The sequence below is a fragment of the Hyla sarda genome, chromosome 5 (assembly GCF_029499605.1).
Source record: "Hyla sarda isolate aHylSar1 chromosome 5, aHylSar1.hap1, whole genome shotgun sequence".
Taxonomy (NCBI): domain Eukaryota; kingdom Metazoa; phylum Chordata; class Amphibia; order Anura; family Hylidae; genus Hyla; species Hyla sarda.
Window position 1 is genome coordinate 319,245,063 of NC_079193.1, and position 18,779 is coordinate 319,263,841.

An 18,779-nucleotide genomic window follows, 5' to 3' on the forward strand; every position below is an offset into this window, starting at 1 on the left:
GGGAATGGTAGGGAAACTAACAGCGTATTTCCCACAGTGGTAAACTCGCTGCAAGTTATCAATGTGTGACCATACCCTAGGATTAAGTAAAATGGTGTAACAAGCTGTTGAACCCGGCAAATGTTTTTGAATAAAATTTTAGTTATAGCAGTACGCAGTCATTGAAAGGTCTTCACATTGTACTTCTTCTCTTAGTTTTGTGCCATGGGACATTGAAGTTATTCTGATAATGTAATTGAAATGTGGTTTCAAGAAAAACTTATCATTGTCTTTACAGCTTGTTTTGTGTGTAGATTTGTCTTACATTTGGCGCAGAGCTGCACCTCAGGCTTTTTTTTTTGCGCCTTTTTGGTTTACACTTTTTTTTTTTTCTTGTGTACAGACCAGCTGTTAAGGTTGGTTGTATGCAGTGGTAATGAATGTATTAACTGAGACTTGAAAAGGCACACAAAAAGGGGCAAAACAACCAAAAATTATCTAAACTACACCAGCCCAGACTTAGCTTTTTGGTATATGTGAAGATATAAATTTCAGAAAATGTTTACCTGCACAAAATTTATCAAATGCCCTGCGACGATTTAATAAATTTGATGCGTCTACACATTACCAGTACACAAAAAAGGTGTAGAAAAATGCTTTACTTACACCTACAATGATACATTTTATTTGATCTCATTTTATCTTAAAATTAAAAACAATTTATCTATACATCCTGATGTAAAATCCAATTAACTGGAAGTTGGGGTCACTCTATCATCTAATGCTTAATAGATAATCAATTTATCAGACTCTGCAGTAAAGATTTACAAAGTACTTGTCACCAAATAAACTTTCCTAAAGTAACTCGGGCTATGTTCCCTAACTATTCCTAACACTCCTCCCACCCTTAAAAAAATATTCTTCTTCTTGCTCACATAGTGCATTCACCCAGCAGCAGAAAGTGGGCGCTTTCCAGCAGGCATGACATCACTGAAGCCTGCTGGGGGACCACTTCTGTCCTCACATCGTTGCAGTGCTTTGATGAATTGAAGACCTCAGGCTCTGTGCAGCTTTTAGTGAGGATCTATGCATGTTTCAGTGAGGCTCTGTGCAGCTTTCAGTTAGGCTCTGTTCAGCTGTTAATCAAGCTCAGTGCAGAGAAACACTTCCTGAGTTTAGTCTCCTATCAGGCCGGGAGGAGACCAAACTCACTGTATTAATTGTGGCAGGGAACAGAGCCACCTAGTGGCCATTTTTTAGTTTTTATTTTTTTTTCCACAATTGAAAGTTTATTCAAGTTTTCAAATTTTCAAACTTAAAACAATGCATTGTGTAAGAAAGCACAGTTACAACACATAACAAACATAGTAACATAATCGTTTAGACAATATTATAGCATTACAAATCACTCTGCGGTACAATCAAATTGCTACTTCGGTGAAGTCCTATAGTTAGACCAAGGAGGTAGGGCAAGAGGGACAAAAATAGCATATACAAGAGTAACGCATCACATGAGGTTGTACTCTATCAGGGAAGTCTATTTTCCAAAGGTGACTGGGTGGTCAATGTGAGCTGGTATCAACGGTTGGCAGTTGTCCAAAGTAACAACGTGTGAACAAGTCCATATGGGTTCGTAGTGCAGAGCGAAGGGGGGGGGGGGGGGAGAGAAGGAGAGAGGAGGAGGGAGAGAAAAAGAGTGAAAAAGAGTGAAAGAAGAGGTGAAAGAGAGGGAATAGAAAAGAAGTGTACAGTGGCCGTTTTTTCTATTACATTTTAAACATATTTATGTTGATCATTTTTAAAGCAAGTGGATGGGAAAGTGTCTGCTAATTACACAAGGAACACTAACACTAAGCTGTACAATTGCACTGGCCCAATATATATTTCTTGCTTAACATTCAGTGTTGGTACAGACCTGCCTGTCTAGACTTAGTCTATGATCATCTTATAAGCTTTAATAACTCTCTCAATAACTATCCACGGTGTTGTCACTTGCGTGTGAAAGCTGAAAAATATGACAGCGCAGTGACCAAGAGGACTGGCATCAAGAGGAAAGACAAATACCACTATGTCTGCAGTTACGAAAATAGAGTGGATTGTCCATCTAAGTCTAAGTGGATCACCAGCAGTCGTTCATATCTAGTACATGATTAAAGAGACACAAGCAGTTTTTGACAATCTGGAAGTTTCTTAAAAACTGGAATGTGATTATAAAAATGTATGTGTATTTTACGACAAATTCAGTGGTTTATCTAATAAAGCATTTTCTCAATTTTCTTACAGACATCAACATGGCTGGTGAACCAAAACCGTATAGACCAAAATTAGGAAGTAAAAGGCCAATTTCTTCTTTATACAGGTAGGTCTATTTGATTTATTCACAACTTCTGCTCTAATGTATAGCTTTATGGAGAGGAATTGAATGATAATATATCGACAGTATATACAGTTCTAAAAGTTTTGTTGAACCCCCCCCATGAATTCCTTTGTTGACCCCAAATACCAAATACACAACTCATGTATATAAAAACTAAAGCTAGAAAAATGTGCCTGAAATACCCATAAGAGCTAATATGATGCTTCCCGGAAGAAGGACATATACAATAATGTTGAGGGACATTATCTTGGGATCAAAAATCAAAAATAACTACTCCCCAGGAGTGATCCGTGCTCCAGAAATTTACTCCAGACATGCACCATTTCACTAGTTTTTCTTTGCATGCATTCATGTAGGCACATTTCTCATTAAATTCCTGATCCAAACTAGCCTATTGAAATCAAATTTTATAAGGCAATGAAAAGCTTCCCTTAGGAGCCTGATGTATAAAAATCATTAAAAAATTATAAGCTAAAGCTTAACACAACAGTACCCATATTCACAACTCTCTAAGGCTCTGTTCACACTAATGATTTTTCTGTGTGTTATTATACAAATAGTTTTTACAGAGAAAAATTTACAGAAACATTTATGTCAACTCCCAAGTTGAAATGATAAATACTTATTCATTTTCTCCTATATTCACATATTTGCTAAAATTAGAGAACTGGGGTTTTGCTAAATGCATCTCACTAAGCAAATAAAAATTCATGTTTGTAGCTGAATTTAGACAATATTTATGGGAAGTATTGGTTTTGCAAAGCCTTCAAAATTAAAAGTTCCAGATGTGCAGAGTTAATAATTGCTGCTTATCTATATCTATATGCACACTTCTAAACCAGATCTGAAAAAAACAAATTTAATGTTAGGCTAGGTTCACACTACAGAATTTCCAAGTGGAATTTTAAACCAGAATCCCAGTGATAGCAATATAGAATTTCAGCAGCGGATATTCCGCTGCTTAAATTCTGCTGCCAAAAGAATGAAGAATGTGCCACAGACATTGCTTTCTATAAGGAAGATGAGCTCCAGATTGCAGCCTACAGCGCAGTTACCAGTTGGCAGCAAACGGTGAACCATAGGAAATTAGTCAGGATAGTACAACTGGAGGAAGAGACAAAAGTGTAGTCAAGAATGTAGTCAAGGTCAGAGTCAGAAAAGAAATACAAGTACCAGGCAGACAATTCAAAGGACAAGGGAGAAGGACAAGGACAAGGTCATGAGCAAAGTTAAAGCAGTTATCCAGGAATAGAAAAATGGAGGTAATTTATTTCAAAAACCACTCCTCATCTGTCTCCAGGTTGGGTGTGGTTCTGCAGCTCAGTTCTATTGAAGTGAATGGAGCCAAGTTGTAATACCACAACAAACCTGGAAACAGATGGGGAGCTGTTTTTGAAATAAATTTGCTCTGTTTTTCTATTCCTGGATAACCCCTTTAAGGTCTGATCTGTAGCAAGCAGTAGTCACAGTAGTCAATACGAACAGGACTAGTAGGCACCACAGGAACCAATACTCAGGCCCGGAATAAGAAAACTATCTGGGTTTAAATAGCAGGCTTTGATGGTAAAAGCATCAGACGAGATTTATCAAACTGTGCGAGAGAAGAAATGGAGAGCTTTTCCCATAGCAACCAATCACAGCTCAGCTTTCACTTTACCAGAGCTCCTTAGCTGAGCTGCGATTGGTTGCTGGGGGAAACTCCCTTCACTTTTTCCCTCACACAGTTTGATAAATCTGGGCCATCATGTTTCCTGGCAGCAGAGCCAGAACCAAAAAGAGAAAAACATTGCTTCTCTGGTGTTCCCCATCTGAAGTGCTCTGTTGACCTCGTGTGCATTGTGAATGTGACGCTGAAGGCAACCATTGTCTTTAGTGGTCTCGCCCTACATGTACTGCACATAACCACTGAGGCCAGTGATTGGCTGCACAATGTACATCATTGCAGAATTATGACACTGGTGCAGTGGCAGTCCTAGATTGGCTGCAAATTGAGGGGTAAAAGTAGGGTTTTGGTATTTACATGTGCCGTACTAGAGGATATAGATAGGGATTGTCAAAATTATGGCACATACTCAAGTTCAAGTACAGTTTTTCAGACATGTGAAAGTCCAACGGCTTCTATTACTTGGTACCATAGCATTGTCAGTATTATTGATCTGATCAATGGTAGGACCTACCAAATATGTCAGTCTGATTGATCAAACACGATGGTGACCAATGTGCGGACCTCCTTAAGTTTGTGGGAGGAGATTATGCACGGTGAGACCACTATTCATATGTAAATCATCCCTGTGGGCAACTCCCTGAATATAGGATTAGTTCCCCCAACAGGATGACCCCCATATGAATGTTGTGTCTATCCTGATATGGCGGGTGGTCATTACGTCATTGTGACATCATGACCTACAGTCACTAGTAATTTAATATATGTGATCGATTGAATTGCTAAAATATCTATAATGCAATTCATATCTCTGGGCATAACTATTTACCCAGAATATTTAAAAGCGCATTGATTTTCGCTATGGCGGTATGTATTGCAATATCATGAAATAACACACAGGTATTCTTAACTTATTCAGATTTATTGGTTATGAGTTATAAACAAAATGAGTATATAAAGACAAAGGTTATACATATATGTATCTTAAATCAAAATGACACATATAGAACATTATTTAAATGTTATTTAATATATAAGCGCAATGACTACATTTATGAAGCATTTAAAATAAGAAATGTATAGAACATATATAGAAGCACGCTAAGCTAATGCAGAAGGTAGCTATATAGAGGCTACAGAATTACAGTAGCTACAAGTGGCTGTGTTGTACACACATCAGCCACCACACGGTCAGCAAATGAAATCTATGGCATCACTCCCCGAGAGAATATTATACCAAGATGAATACAGAACGGACATCCCCCCTACTCTTTAGTTATAGGAAATACAAGTGACACAATCATTAACACTATTGGGGGATATAAGTGACATAATTGTTATCACTAGCCCATCAGGAACTCCGTGGATATATTTTTATTTATGACAAATAAAGTAGCGAAGGATTGGCAACTATGCTAAATGTGCACTACTGTTAATGTATTGATATGCATAGGCCATGCCCCCTTTCTCTGCAGATGAAAGTTGGATGATCGCTATATACTTAACAGACTACAATCTCTAAATGGAGATTTAATATATCTATTCGCTATCTTGATTGCCATAATGACATCCACGTCTTATCTCTGATTCTTACCATCTAAGAAGTTACCTTGTTACCAGTTGCATGTAACAAAGTAGCTATTGTATATAGAAACAAAGAAGAGAGGAAGATACATAAAACTATGGTATAGTTACCAAGTATCTATCCATGATACTCGGTAACCTGGGCCTTCATCTTGGCATGTGCCCTCCCCCTTGGGCAGGTAGAGACGGCTTACTACCTCATGACATCTTCTGGTGTTCTCTGTTCCCATCAACCGCTCTTTGTTCCTGTCCCCAGGTGCTTTGCTTTCATTCAAGTAGACTAGGTATGGACTTCTTAACCAATGAGAATAAATGTGTCCCCCCCTCCCCCCCCGTGACAGCACTGTGCAAATTCCCTTGCTGATGGCGCTATACAGTACCCATCTAGGAAAATTACCAGTGACCACACAGATATAATGAGACACGTGACTTCTACCAGTATATCAACAACAGTCATATTTTGGCTTTGTTAGACAATAGCAGCCACCTGGTCTCATTTATGGTGAGATTTGGCTGTAACATTTAAATTGTTTTGGAACTTTCTCATTATCGGCCTTTTGTTATTGTAGAATTGGGAACATGTGGGAATTGGCATCAGCATATTTCAAGTAACTCCATTTAATGTATTTTAAAGCTAATATTTGAATGAAGCAGTTTACACTTCATATAAAGATGGCTTGGAGGCAAAATGGAGTCTCACATGTTGGACTTAGCCCAATATGTCTGACAGCATGCAGCTGTTGGCTGCAGAGTAAATATGAAGTATTATACAGTATCTATTATAGGCAATAGATGTCTGCATATATCTTCTATTATCTTAACAGGGTATGTCTTCACCAGGCCACTTTAATCCCTTAATGACCACAGATGTAAATGTACGTCCTGGCTTGGCGGTACTTCGCGCACCAGGACGTACATTTACGTCCTGTGTATGACTGCGAGCATCAGAACAGTGCTCGCGTCATACACAGCAGGTTCCGGCTGCTATCACCAGCCGGGGACCGGCCGGTAATGGGCGACATCCGCGATCGCCCGGATGTCCGCCATTAACCCCTCAGATGCCGTGATCTGTACAGATCACGGCATTTGCAGCAATGCGCACGTTAAAATAGATTATCGGATCACCCGCGGATCAATCTGATCTTCTGTAATGGCAGACGGAGGTCCCCTCACCTGCCTCCGTCCGTTTCCCAGCGTCTCCTGCTCTGGTCTGAGATCGAGCAGACCAGAGCAGGAGATCGCCGATAATACTGATCAGTGCTATGTCCTATGCGTAAAAAAATGCGTGAAAAATCCCCTCCCCCAATAAAAATGAAAATTGACAGTTTTTCCCATTTTACCCCGAAAAAGCGTAATTTTTTTTTTATAAACATATTTGGTATTGCCGCATGCATAAATGTCCAAACTATCAAAATATAATGTTAATGATCCTGTACGGTGAACGGCGTAAATGTAAAACATTTCAAAAAGTCCAAAAATGCTGCTTTTTTGTTACATTTTATTAAAAAAAAAAAAGATGATGGCGCAAAAAATGAGCCCTCATACCTCCCTATATACGGAAAAATGAAAAAGTTATAGGTGGTCAAAATAGGGCGATTTTAGATTACAGATTTTGTACAAATTAGTTTTAGATCTTTTTTTAAGTGGTACACAAATATAAAAGTATCTAGCCATGGCATTTTAACCGTATTGACCCACAGAATAAAGAACACGTGTCATTTTCACCGTAAATTGTCCAGTGTAAAAACGAAACCCATCAAAATGTGCTAAATTGTGGTTTTCATTTAAAATTCCTCCCTAAAAAATATTTTTTTGGGTTCGCCGTACATTTTATGGTAAAATGAGAGGTTTCATTACAACGTACATGTTACGCCGAGCGCTCCGGGTCCCCGCTCCTCCCCGGAGCACTCGCAGCATCCTCGCATTTGCAGCGCCCCGGTCAGACCTGCTGACCGGGTGCGCTGCAATATCCCTCTCAGCCGGGATGCGATTCGCGAAGCGGGAGGCGCCCGCTCGCGATGCGCATCCCGGCTCCCGTACCTGACTCGTTCCCCGTCTGTCTTGTCCCGGCGCGTGCGGCCCCGCTCCTTAGGGCGCGCGCGCGCCGGGTCTCTGCAATTTAAAGGGCCACTGCGCCACTGCTCTTGTCTACTCCCTTGTACCGCGCCTATCTTCAGCAGTCAGAGAGGTTGAGCCGTTGCTGGTGGATACGACCTGGTTGCTACCGCCGCTGCAAGACCATCCCGCTTTGCGGCGGGCTCTGGTGAATACCAGTAGCAACTTAGAACCGGTCCACCAACACGGTCCACGCCAATCCCTCTCTGGCACAGAGGATCCACCTCCAGCCAGCCGAATCGTGACAGTAGATCCGGCCATGGATCCCGCTGAAGTCCCACTGCCAGTTGTCGCCGACCTCACCACGGTGGTCGCCCAGCAGTCGCAACAGATAGCGCAACAAGGCCACCAGCTGTCTCAACTGACCGTGATGCTACAGCAGCTATTACCTCAGCTCCAGCAACCATCTCCTCCGCCAGCTCCTGCACCTCCTCCGCAGCGAGTGGCCGCTTCCGGCCTACGATTATCCTTGCCGGATAAATTTGATGGGGACTCTAAGTTTTGCCGTGGTTTTCTTTCGCAATGTTCCCTGCACTTGGAGATGATGTCGGACCAGTTTCCTACTGAAAGGTCTAAGGTGGCTTTCGTAGTCAGCCTTCTGTCCGGGAAAGCTCTGTCATGGGCCACACCGCTCTGGGACCGCAATGACCCTGTCACTGCCTCTGTACACTCCTTCTTCACGGAGATCCGAAGTGTCTTTGAGGAACCTGCCCGAGCCTCTTCTGCTGAGACTGCCCTGCTGAACCTGGTCCAGGGTAATTCTTCTGTTGGTGAGTACGCCATCCAATTCCGTACTCTTGCCTCCAAATTATCCTGGAATAATGAGGCCCTCTGCGCGACCTTTAAAAAAGGCCTATCCAGCAACATTAAAGATGTGCTGGCTGCACGAGAAATTCCTGCTAACCTGCATGAACTTATTCATCTTGCCACCCGCATTGACATGCGTTTTTCCGAAAGGCGTCAGGAGCTCCGCCAGGATATGGACTTTGTTCGCACGAGGCGGTTTCTCTCCTCGGATCCTCTCTCCTCTGGTCCTCTGCAATCCGTTCCTGTGCCTCCCGCCGTGGAGGCTATGCAAGTTGACCGGTCTCGCTTGACACCTCAAGAGAGGACACGACGCCGCATGGAGAATCTATGCCTGTACTGTGCCGGTACCGAACACTTCTTGAAAGATTGTCCTATCCGTCCTCCCCGCCTGGAAAGACGTATGCTGACTCCGCACAAAGGTGAGACAGTTCTTGATGTCAACTCTGCTTCTCCACGCCTTACTGTGCCTGTGCGGATATCTTCCTCTACCTTCTCCTTCTCTGCCATGGCCTTCTTGGATTCCGGATCTGCAGGAAATTTTATTTTGGCCTCTCTCATCAACAGGTTCAACATTCTGGTGACCAGTCTCGCCAGACCCCTCTACATCAATTCTGTTAACAACGAAAGATTGGACTGTACCGTGCGTTACCGCACGGAACCTCTCCTAATGTGCATCAGACCTCATCACGAAAAAATTGAATTTTTGATCCTCTCCAACTGCACTTCTGAAATTCTTCTTGGATTACCGTGGCTTCAACGCCATTCCCCAACCCTTGATTGGTCCACAAGAGAAATCAAGAACTGGGGTACTTCTTGTCACAAGGACTGTCTTAAACCGGTTCCCAGTACTCCTTGCCGTGACCCTGTGGTTCCCCCTGTATCCGGTCTTCCTAAGGCTTATATGGACTATGCTGACGTTTTTTGCAAAAAGCAATCTGAGACTTTACCTCCTCACAGGCCTTATGACTGTCCTATTGACCTCCTCCCGGGTACTACTCCACCCCAGGGCAGAATCTATCCTCTGTTTGCTCCAGAGACTCTTGCCATGTCGGAGTACATCCAGGAGAATTTAAAAAAGGGGTTTATCCGCAAGTCCTCCTCCCCTGCCGGAGCTGAATTTTTTTTTTGTGTCCAAAAAAGATGGCTCCCTACGTCCTTGCATTGATTACCGCGGACTTAATAAAATCACGGTAAAAAAACGCTACCCCTTACCTCTTATCTCGGAACTCTTTGATCGCTTACAAGGTGCCCACATCTTTACCAAACTGGACTTAAGAGGTGCTTATAATCTCATCCGCATCAGGGAGGGGGACGAATGGAAGACCGCATTTAACACCAGAGATGGACACTTTGAGTATCTGGTCATGCCCTTTGGCCTTTGCAACGCCCCTGCCGTCTTCCAAGACTTTGTTAATGAAATTTTTCGTGATCTCCTATATTCCTGTGTTGTGGTTTATCTGGATGATATTCAGATTTTTTCTGCCAACTTAGAAGAACACCGCCAGCATGTCCGCATGGTTCTTCAGAGACTTCGGGACAATCAACTTTATGCCAAAATGGAGAAATGTCTCTTTGAATGTCAATCTCTTCCTTTCCTAGGATACTTGGTCTCTGGCCAGGGACTACAAATGGACCCAGATAAACTCTCTGCCGTCTTAGATTGGCCATGCCCCTCTGGACTCCGTGCTATCCAACGTTTTTTGGGGTTCGCCAATTATTACAGACAATTTATTCCACACTTTTCCACTATTGTGGCTCCTATCGTGGCTTTAACCAAGAAAAATGCCAATCCCAAGTCCTGGTCTCCCCAAGCGGAAGACGCATTTAAACGTCTCAAGTCTGCCTTTTCTTCTGCTCCCGTGCTCTCCAGACCTGACCCATCTAAACCCTTCCTATTGGAGGTAGATGCCTCCTCAGTGGGAGCTGGAGCTGTCCTTCTACAAAAAAATTCTTCCGGGCATGCTGTTACTTGTGGGTTTTTTTCTAGGACCTTCTCTCCGGCGGAGAGAAACTACTCCATCGGGGATCGAGAACTACTGGCCATTAAATTGGCGCTTGAGGAATGGAGGCACCTGCTGGAGGGATCAAAATTTCCAGTTATCATATACACTGATCACAAGAATCTCTCCTATCTCCAGTCTGCCCAACGACTGAACCCTCGCCAGGCCAGGTGGTCGTTATTCTTTGCCCGTTTTGACTTTGAAATTCATTTTCGCCCTGCTGACAAGAACATTAGGGCGGATGCCCTCTCTCGTTCTTCTGATGCCTCTGAAGTAGAGGTCTCTCCGCAACACATCATTCCTCCTGACTGTCTGATCTCCACTTCTCCAGCCTCCATCAGGCAAACTCCTCCAGGGAAGACCTTCGTCTCTCCACGCAAGCGTCTCGGGATTCTCAAATGGGGACACTCCTCCCACCTCCCAGGCCATGCGGGCATCAAAAAATCCTTGCAACTCATCTCTCGTTTTTATTGGTGGCCGACTCTGGAGACTGATGTTGTTGATTTTGTGCAGGCCTGTACTGTCTGTGCCCGGGATAAGACTCCTCGCCAGAAGCCTGCTGGCCTCCTTCATCCTCTGCCTGTCCCCGAACAGCCTTGGTCACAGATTGGTATGGACTTTATTACGGACTTACCCTCATCCCGTGGCAACACAGTTGTTTGGGTGGTCGTTGATCGATTTTCCAAGATGGCACATTTTATTCCTCTTCCTGGTCTTCCTTCAGCGCCTCAGTTGGCAAAGCAATTTTTTGTACACATTTTTCGCCTTCACGGTTTGCCCACGCATATCGTCTCGGATAGAGGCGTCCAATTCGTGTCTAAATTCTGGAGGGCCCTCTGTAAACAGCTCAAGATCAAATTAAACTTCTCTTCTTCTTATCATCCCCAATCCAATGGGCAAGTAGAAAGAATTAATCAGGTCCTGGGTGACTATTTACGGCATTTTGTTTCCTCCCGCCAGGATGACTGGGCAGATCTTCTACCATGGGCCGAATTCTCATACAACTTCAGAGTCTCCGAATCTTCTGCTAAATCCCCATTTTTCATGGTGTACTGCCGTCACCCTCTTCCCCCCCTCCCTACTCCCTTGCCCTCTGGTTTGCCCGCTGTGGATAAAGTGACTCGTGATCTTTCCACCATATGGAAAGAGACCCAAAATTCTCTTTTACAGGCTTCATCCCGGATGAAAAGATTTGCCGATAAGAAAAGAAGAACTCCCCCCATTTTTGCTCCCGGAGACAAGGTATGGCTCTCCGCTAAATATGTCCGCTTTCGTGTCCCCAGTTACAAACTGGGACCACGCTATCTTGGCCCTTTCAAAGTCTTGTGCCAGATTAACCCTGTCTCTTACAAACTCCTTCTTCCTCCTTCTCTTCGTATTCCCAATGCCTTCCATGTCTCTCTCCTTAAACCACTCGTCATTAACCGCTTCTCTCCCAAACTTGTTTCCCCCACTCCTGTTTCCGGTTCTTCTGACGTCTTCTCCGTGAAGGAGATTCTGGCCTAAAAGACTGTCAGAAAGAAAAAAAAAATTTGGGTGGATTGGGAAGGCTGTGGCCCAGAAGAGAGATCCTGGGAACCTGAGGACAACATTCTAGACAAAAGTCTTATCCTCAGGTTCTCAGGCTCCAAGAAGAGGGGGAGACCCAAGGGGGGGGGTACTGTTACGCCGAGCGCTCCGGGTCCCCGCTCCTCCCAGGAGCGTTCGCAGCATCCTCGCATTTGCAGCGCCCCGGTCAGACCTGCTGACCGGGTGCGCTGCAATATCCCTCTCAGCTGGGATGCGATTCGCGATGCGGGAGGCGCCCGCTCGCGATGCGCATCCCGGCTCCCGTACCTGACTCGTTCCCCGTCTGTCTTGTCCCGGCGTGCGCGGCCCCGCTCCTTAGGGCGCGCGCCGGGTCTCTGCAATTTAAAGGGCCACTGCGCCACTGATTGGTGCAGCAGGCTTAATCAGTGTGTTCAACTGTGCACTCCCTACTTATACCTCACTTTCCCTGCACTCCCTCGCCGGATCTTGTTGCCATTGTGCCAGTGAAAGCGTTTCCTTGTGTGTTCCTAGCCTGTGTTCCAGACCTCCTGCCGTTGCCCCTGACTACGATCCTTGCTGCCTGCCCTGACCTTCTGCTACGTCCGACCTTGCTCTTGTCTACTCCCTTGTACCGCACCTATCTTCAGCAGTCAGAGAGGTTGAGCCATTGCTGGTGGATACGACCTGGTTGCTACCGCCGCTGCAAGACCATCCCGCTTTGCGGCGGGCTCTGGTGAATACCAGTAGCAACTTAGAACCGGTCCACCAACACGGTCCACGCCAATCCCTCTCTTGCACAGAGGATCCACCTCCAGCCAGCCGAATGGTGACAGTACAATTGGCCACGAAAAAAAAATCAAGCCCTTATATGGGTCTGTAGATGGAAATATAAAGGAGTTATGGATTTTAGAAGGCGAGGAGGAAAAAATGAAAATGCAAAGATAAAATTGGCCTGGTCCTTAAGGTGATAATGGGCTTGGTCCTTAAGGGGTTAAAACAAGTTTGGTGTTTAGCAGATCTATTCAGTTCCCAGTACACTGTTTCCATTGTAACATCTTGTGATTTTGTTTAAGTAACAATATATGCAAGCTGCAGAAAAATTTCTTTGAAAGAAATTACACAAATTTCTCAAAGTAGATTACAGATTCTATTGTCATGAACATTATCGTGGAGAGCAGCTGCTTATATTATCCCACAAGGAATCTATGTTTTATTAAACCATCAAACCGCAGTTTTCACATAAAGATATAGCTTAGTAAAAAGTTTTCATCATCAACAAGAAATATCACTATGGAATAAAACTGACGGCATATGCAGAGTAGAGATGATCCAGCCGAGCTTGTACAACTCGGTCTCACTCAGAGCTTTGACTAAAATAAGGTATCGCTGAACATTTGAACTTTGCCAGAATCAGCTTGTGTAAGCCTTGCAATGGCTATATTATACAAGGTGGGATTAGGAACACGTGGTGTTTTGGCACCATTTCATTTTAGGATGAGGAAATAGGAACACTGAAATGACATTAGGTTAGCCCAGAATACTTTGCAGCTAGCAACAAGATCATATGGCTGCAGGTTAGCCAATCATTGCTTGCATACATCTCCCAGGCCAATCAGGAGGCAGCATAGGGTCTAAGGGACTGATAAAACCTTATACACTGCATTGAGGCCATCATCTTGGAGAGAAAGCTGAACAGTTAGCAATGCACAAAAGAACTCACTGTGGAACAACTGATCCCAGAAAGATTTCACAATACAATAAAAAGTGATTGCAATGCAATGTGACAGATTTGTAAATTACTTCTATTAAAAAATCTGCTGCTGCTTCCTCGGTGCCTTGGTATCGTCACTGCTGTCTTCTTCCTGGTCTTCTGGTATGATCAGCTCAGGAGCAGGTGAGAGTGATGCCTACAAATGGCTCGAGATACAAACCTTCCAGAGGAGGGGCACAGTCGGGTGGTGGTGTACTTGTCTGGTATTCTGCCATGTAGAAATTATTTTCTACCTTAGCAGATGCAGAAAATATGCGACTGTGCTGTCTCTGCAAACATAAAGTAAGTAAGCCAAGGCCAGGGTACGAGTATAGGAACTATGTCTCTACGTAGGCATATGGAGCAGCATCACAAGGCTGTGTAGGACAATCGAGATGCCCCATAATGTGAAGAAAACCTTGCCCCTGCTACTGCTCCTCCAAATTCCTCTTGTCTGTCTAGCCACCAGGCCTCGTCCACAGGCAGTGCATTCTCTGTCTCCTTCACCCCTATCTTATCAGTTATCTATTGTACAATCTATGACCTCCAGACAACAGTATTCTCCCAGTCACCCTGTTGTAGTGTGGCTAAACCCTGTTGTAGTGTGGCTACTAGACCTACAGTGCCAAAATAGCCTTCCTCAACATTGCCTCATTTGCAATGTCCCAACATGGTGGAACTCAACATGTTGGACCGCCTGTACTGGCACCGCAAAGCAGCAAAAGACTACTTTATGCAGCCGACAGCTATTGAAACCAATGTGACAGCTCAGGCATTGGCAGCTAATAAGATATGCCTGTAACATGTGCAGAGGCAACAAGATTTGTCAGCAAGCAACAGTGGTTTATATATGGCTGGCAGCAGTATGGATGTTGTTCTTGAGGAAGAGATGGACCTGAGGAAGATTAAGAAATTACCTCTGTCGAAAGTATAGGGGATGAGGAACCTACACACGGTGACAGTAAGGTTCATGATGACAACTATGATGACCAACCTTGACAGTATGGGACTGAGGAGGAACCATCTCGGCCCTCGGAAAAGGATGGCAAGCTTTATGCTTTCTTGTGCACAGGAAAAAGTTTACTACTGGATAGCCACATTCAGCATAGAGCCAGAATGGGGAATTTTTTTTCACCTTCTGAGAAGGAGAATATATTGGATTTTTATAGGTAGAAGCTTCACAGCCAGCTTGGAAGCCCATGGATCCACTTCCTCTACCAGCACTACCCCTACATGAGCAGCAACTTCACGTTGGAGTGCATGTTGACTACGTTTTTACATCTGATATTCCAACTCGACATGAGTTTTCACTGAGGGCTGTACACCACCACATGAACAACCAGGTTGATGCATACTTCAGGCTATGCCTTTTGACAGCCACCATAAGCACAGACCCCATGGACTTCTGGGTCACCAAATAAGCGCATTGGCCAGAACTTGCCCAGTTTGCCTTAGGAATTCTGTCTTGTGCACCCTCCAGTGTAGCTTCAGAAAGAGTGTTCAGCATGGCATGTGGTATCACCCCTAAACAAACAAGATTTGCCAGCAACGTGGAAAAATTCACATTTGTTAAAATTAATCAGGCATGGATGAGCAATGAGCAATTTAAAACTTCTGTGCCACATGCCACCACCCTCTGCTGGCTACAGCTACCATTAGGCTACCACTGCCTGCAATCCTGTCCGCTAGCTACTACTACCACCAGTCCACCCACCACTGCCTGCTGTCCACTGGATACTACAGTTATCACCAGTCCATCACTGCCTGCTATCCTCTGGCTACTACACATACCACCAGTCCACCACTGCCTGCTGATCACTGGCTACTACTGTTATCACCAGTCCATCACTGGCTGCTGGTTGCTGGCTACTACACATACCACCAGTCCACCACTGCCTCCTGTCCTCTGGTTACTACAACTATCACATGTCCACCACTGCCTGCCGTCTATTAAAGCCCCCACCAGTCCACCACTGCCTGTTGTCCGCTGGCTGCTACAACTATCCAACTATCATCAGTTCATCAATACCTGCTGCCCACTGAATACTACAACTGCAACCAGTCCATTCCCCTTTCTGCTGATACTACCATCCAGGCCTACACATACACAACCCATAATCCCCAAAAAGAGATAACATTATCAGCTTTTATTTTTTCGTCACAAGCTATTTCGTTGTCACTTTGGGGCACCAATCCTGTTGTAACCCTCAATAGAAAGAAATTTTGGAATGCTGGAAAAATTCATTGCGTCTCCACTTGCCAGACTCAAAACCTGTTGCTACTCCCAAAAAGGAGCGTCTTCTGACATTTCCTTGTCTGGCATCTGCCAACCAAAAAAGGCACTTCATGCACCTTTAAAAAAAATATATAAATCTGCCTGTGCAGTGTGATTTCTAACAAGCTGTTAGTTACCATGGGTTACTGCATGTTACTCTAACTTTGATACTAACTTAGCCTTAAAATCACTTTAAAACTACTTACTGCATTCCTAGGTTACCTGAGCAGTGTTATACAGGGCTTCAGAGCTCTTAGGTAGTGTTTTGAGGGTTATTACATTGCTGGTTCACGTAGAACTTTTGCCATGAACTAAACTTTTCAAAAATGTTGCGAGCTGTGAGCCCAGTGCACTGAACTTTTCAAAAGCTACCTCAACTCCAATTCGGAGCAAGTAAATGCTGCAGATTGCTACAAAGAACGTTGTGACACATGTCAATAACTTTGTTGTCATTGATTTATTCTCCATTGAGCAGATTGCACATGTAAAAGCAGATGCTTCGAGAGAAGCAAGTGATGTTAGGGACATCTAGAAATTTGACTCTTAAATGTTCAGGATTAATGTGGCTGCTAAACAGATGGAGAAGCGTGAATATTAACTATATATAAATACATTTATTTGTGATGCCAAGAACCTACAGTGTTTTTTTTCTTGCTTGTGGTCTTTTTTGGGAATCAAGAGTTTGAGGGCCGTTCTGTTGAAGTTGGGAGAGTTGGGTACATCTCTGTTATTATAAAATACTTACCAATACTAGCTCTATAAGGGTTTGTCTCCTCACTGCAACCAAATGTTTTTGGATTTGGAGTCTTAAGTTGCAATCCAGTTAGGTATGCGTTGATGTTTTTAGTAAGTAGCTGTTTGTCTTAGGCTAGGTTTACACCACTGTTATTTTTTCCCCCCATTGTTCTGCTCTACCATAACAGCAGAATCATAAAAATAACAGTGGTGCCGGATCACCCGCATGCTGGACACCAACCACCCCTGACATCTGGTATTTTACTGGAAAAAACACCTGCTGGATTGTAGCTGCAAGGTTCTGGATTGTAACAAAATCTCTGACACTGATATAAACAGATACTAAGGGATTCCTTTTCTATGTTGATTTTATTATGTTTTTTTTTCTATTTGTTTACTAAAATATTAAAAAGGCTGACTAAATTAAATCTTCTGCCGTGCGCTCAGGTTCATGTGTACTTACTGCTCCTATGTATGCTTGCCTATTCCAGAATCCACTGTGTTGAGTTCATGTAAAACCAAACAGATGTTACTGAGAAGATGTGTTTGTGTAGAAGGGAAGAGCCATGGGTAACAGCAGCAGTATGCAGATGAAATTCTGCAGCCATTGGCCACCACTGGTTTCATCTGCATGTGGCATGGCTCTGCCCTGTAGAATTTTATGATAACGTCCTTAGACACCTGAGCAGTCTACATGAAATATAACCCACCTCAGCTACTTAGATAGATGAAGAGTTAAAGCGTACCTTCAGTTGTTTCAGGTAACTTTTCAGGATAAGCCATCCTGTGTGTTTGCATGAGTAGTAGTCCTATTTATGGTTTCGGCATTTTCACCAATTTTCCGCTCTGCAGTCTCTATCTCTAATTTTCAGTTGTTCCTGAACCACCTAACCTCTATGACTTCCCCCAAACAAGACACAGAATAGGAGATCCTGCTTTTCTACCTGCTTATAACACCCTATAAAGCAGCAGTAGTATGGTATTAATTATAGAGCAGTAATGCACAGTCTAAGCTGTAAATGAATACCTGGAGTTGAATGTAATACTTAATACAGATAGCAGTTTCTTTGCAGGCTTTCTGTGTCTCTTTGCCTTTGTTCTCTGAATACACTTCCCAACCCATCTCATTCCTCACCGCTCCCATCTCCATAGGCTCATATGGGTAGCATGTATCCTGATCTCTCAGTGAGTTGCTAATCCATCTTAAAAGTACAGAATAGAATTCATGTGTTTTTCTGAGTGAACTGAAGTTTAACAGGTGGTGGGTGAAGCCTGATAAAAGGAGAAAGAAGCCTTTTCTCTAATACGATGTATTACAACGTTTTTCACTTTGCTTGTAATATTAATTTATGCAAAATAAGTTTAAAAAAATAATTTACATTTTATATAAGTTAGCAAAGCTCACCATTCTAATATGTACAGGGGCAGCCCATAAGTCCCCAAACAGTGAATGTTGGGGGAAAAGGAAAATCATCATGTTATATATTTTGCTTCTGTGGGAATAAAGCCACTGTTAGAGGTTTCTGGTGGCCTCAGCTTATTTCCTTCTCTCCATTTACAGTAAATTTGTCATTGTTGACAAATCCTGTTATCGAATAATCACACTCCGATTCGTTGTTAAGCAAAAACAAAAATTAGGAATGAAAATAGATGTCATAACGCCAGCTCACGACAGTGCACAGGAATAATGAGGCGGCACCGGAAGAAGTCTTCAAACACCAGAGACCGCAGGAACACAATGAAAGCCGGGTGACATGGCCTATTGACCTCGGAATGAAGTAGAGAGCATGACCAGTCACTTTTTGACTACGCTCAGGCTATTAAAGTCAGTGGGACCCATGCCAGTATGCACACTTAGACATCTCATTTTGTGCAACATACTCTCAAACTGTAATGTGAACCCCGACCAAGCTTCATTCTAGATTGTTACAAAACACCTCCACCAGATTTGTAGCTCTATTCTT

The 18,779-nt window shown here is 43.6% G+C and overlaps 1 protein-coding gene and 1 long non-coding RNA gene across 6 annotated transcripts in view; one reads left to right on the forward strand and one right to left on the reverse strand.

Annotated features, from left to right (window-relative positions):
* Positions 1-18,779, forward strand: part of RALYL (RALY RNA binding protein like) — a 738,312-nt gene that overhangs the window by 586,970 nt on the left and 132,563 nt on the right. For all 5 annotated transcript variants that reach the window (XM_056522247.1, XM_056522245.1, XM_056522246.1 and 2 more), the window contains one exon: positions 2,263-2,338. In XM_056522247.1, coding sequence (XP_056378222.1) covers positions 2,263-2,338 — 76 coding nt within the window. The remainder of the gene's footprint in view (positions 1-2,262; positions 2,339-18,779) is intronic.
* LOC130274202 (uncharacterized) overlaps positions 1-18,779 on the reverse strand; it is a 75,636-nt gene that overhangs the window by 4,239 nt on the left and 52,618 nt on the right. The window lies entirely within an intron of this gene.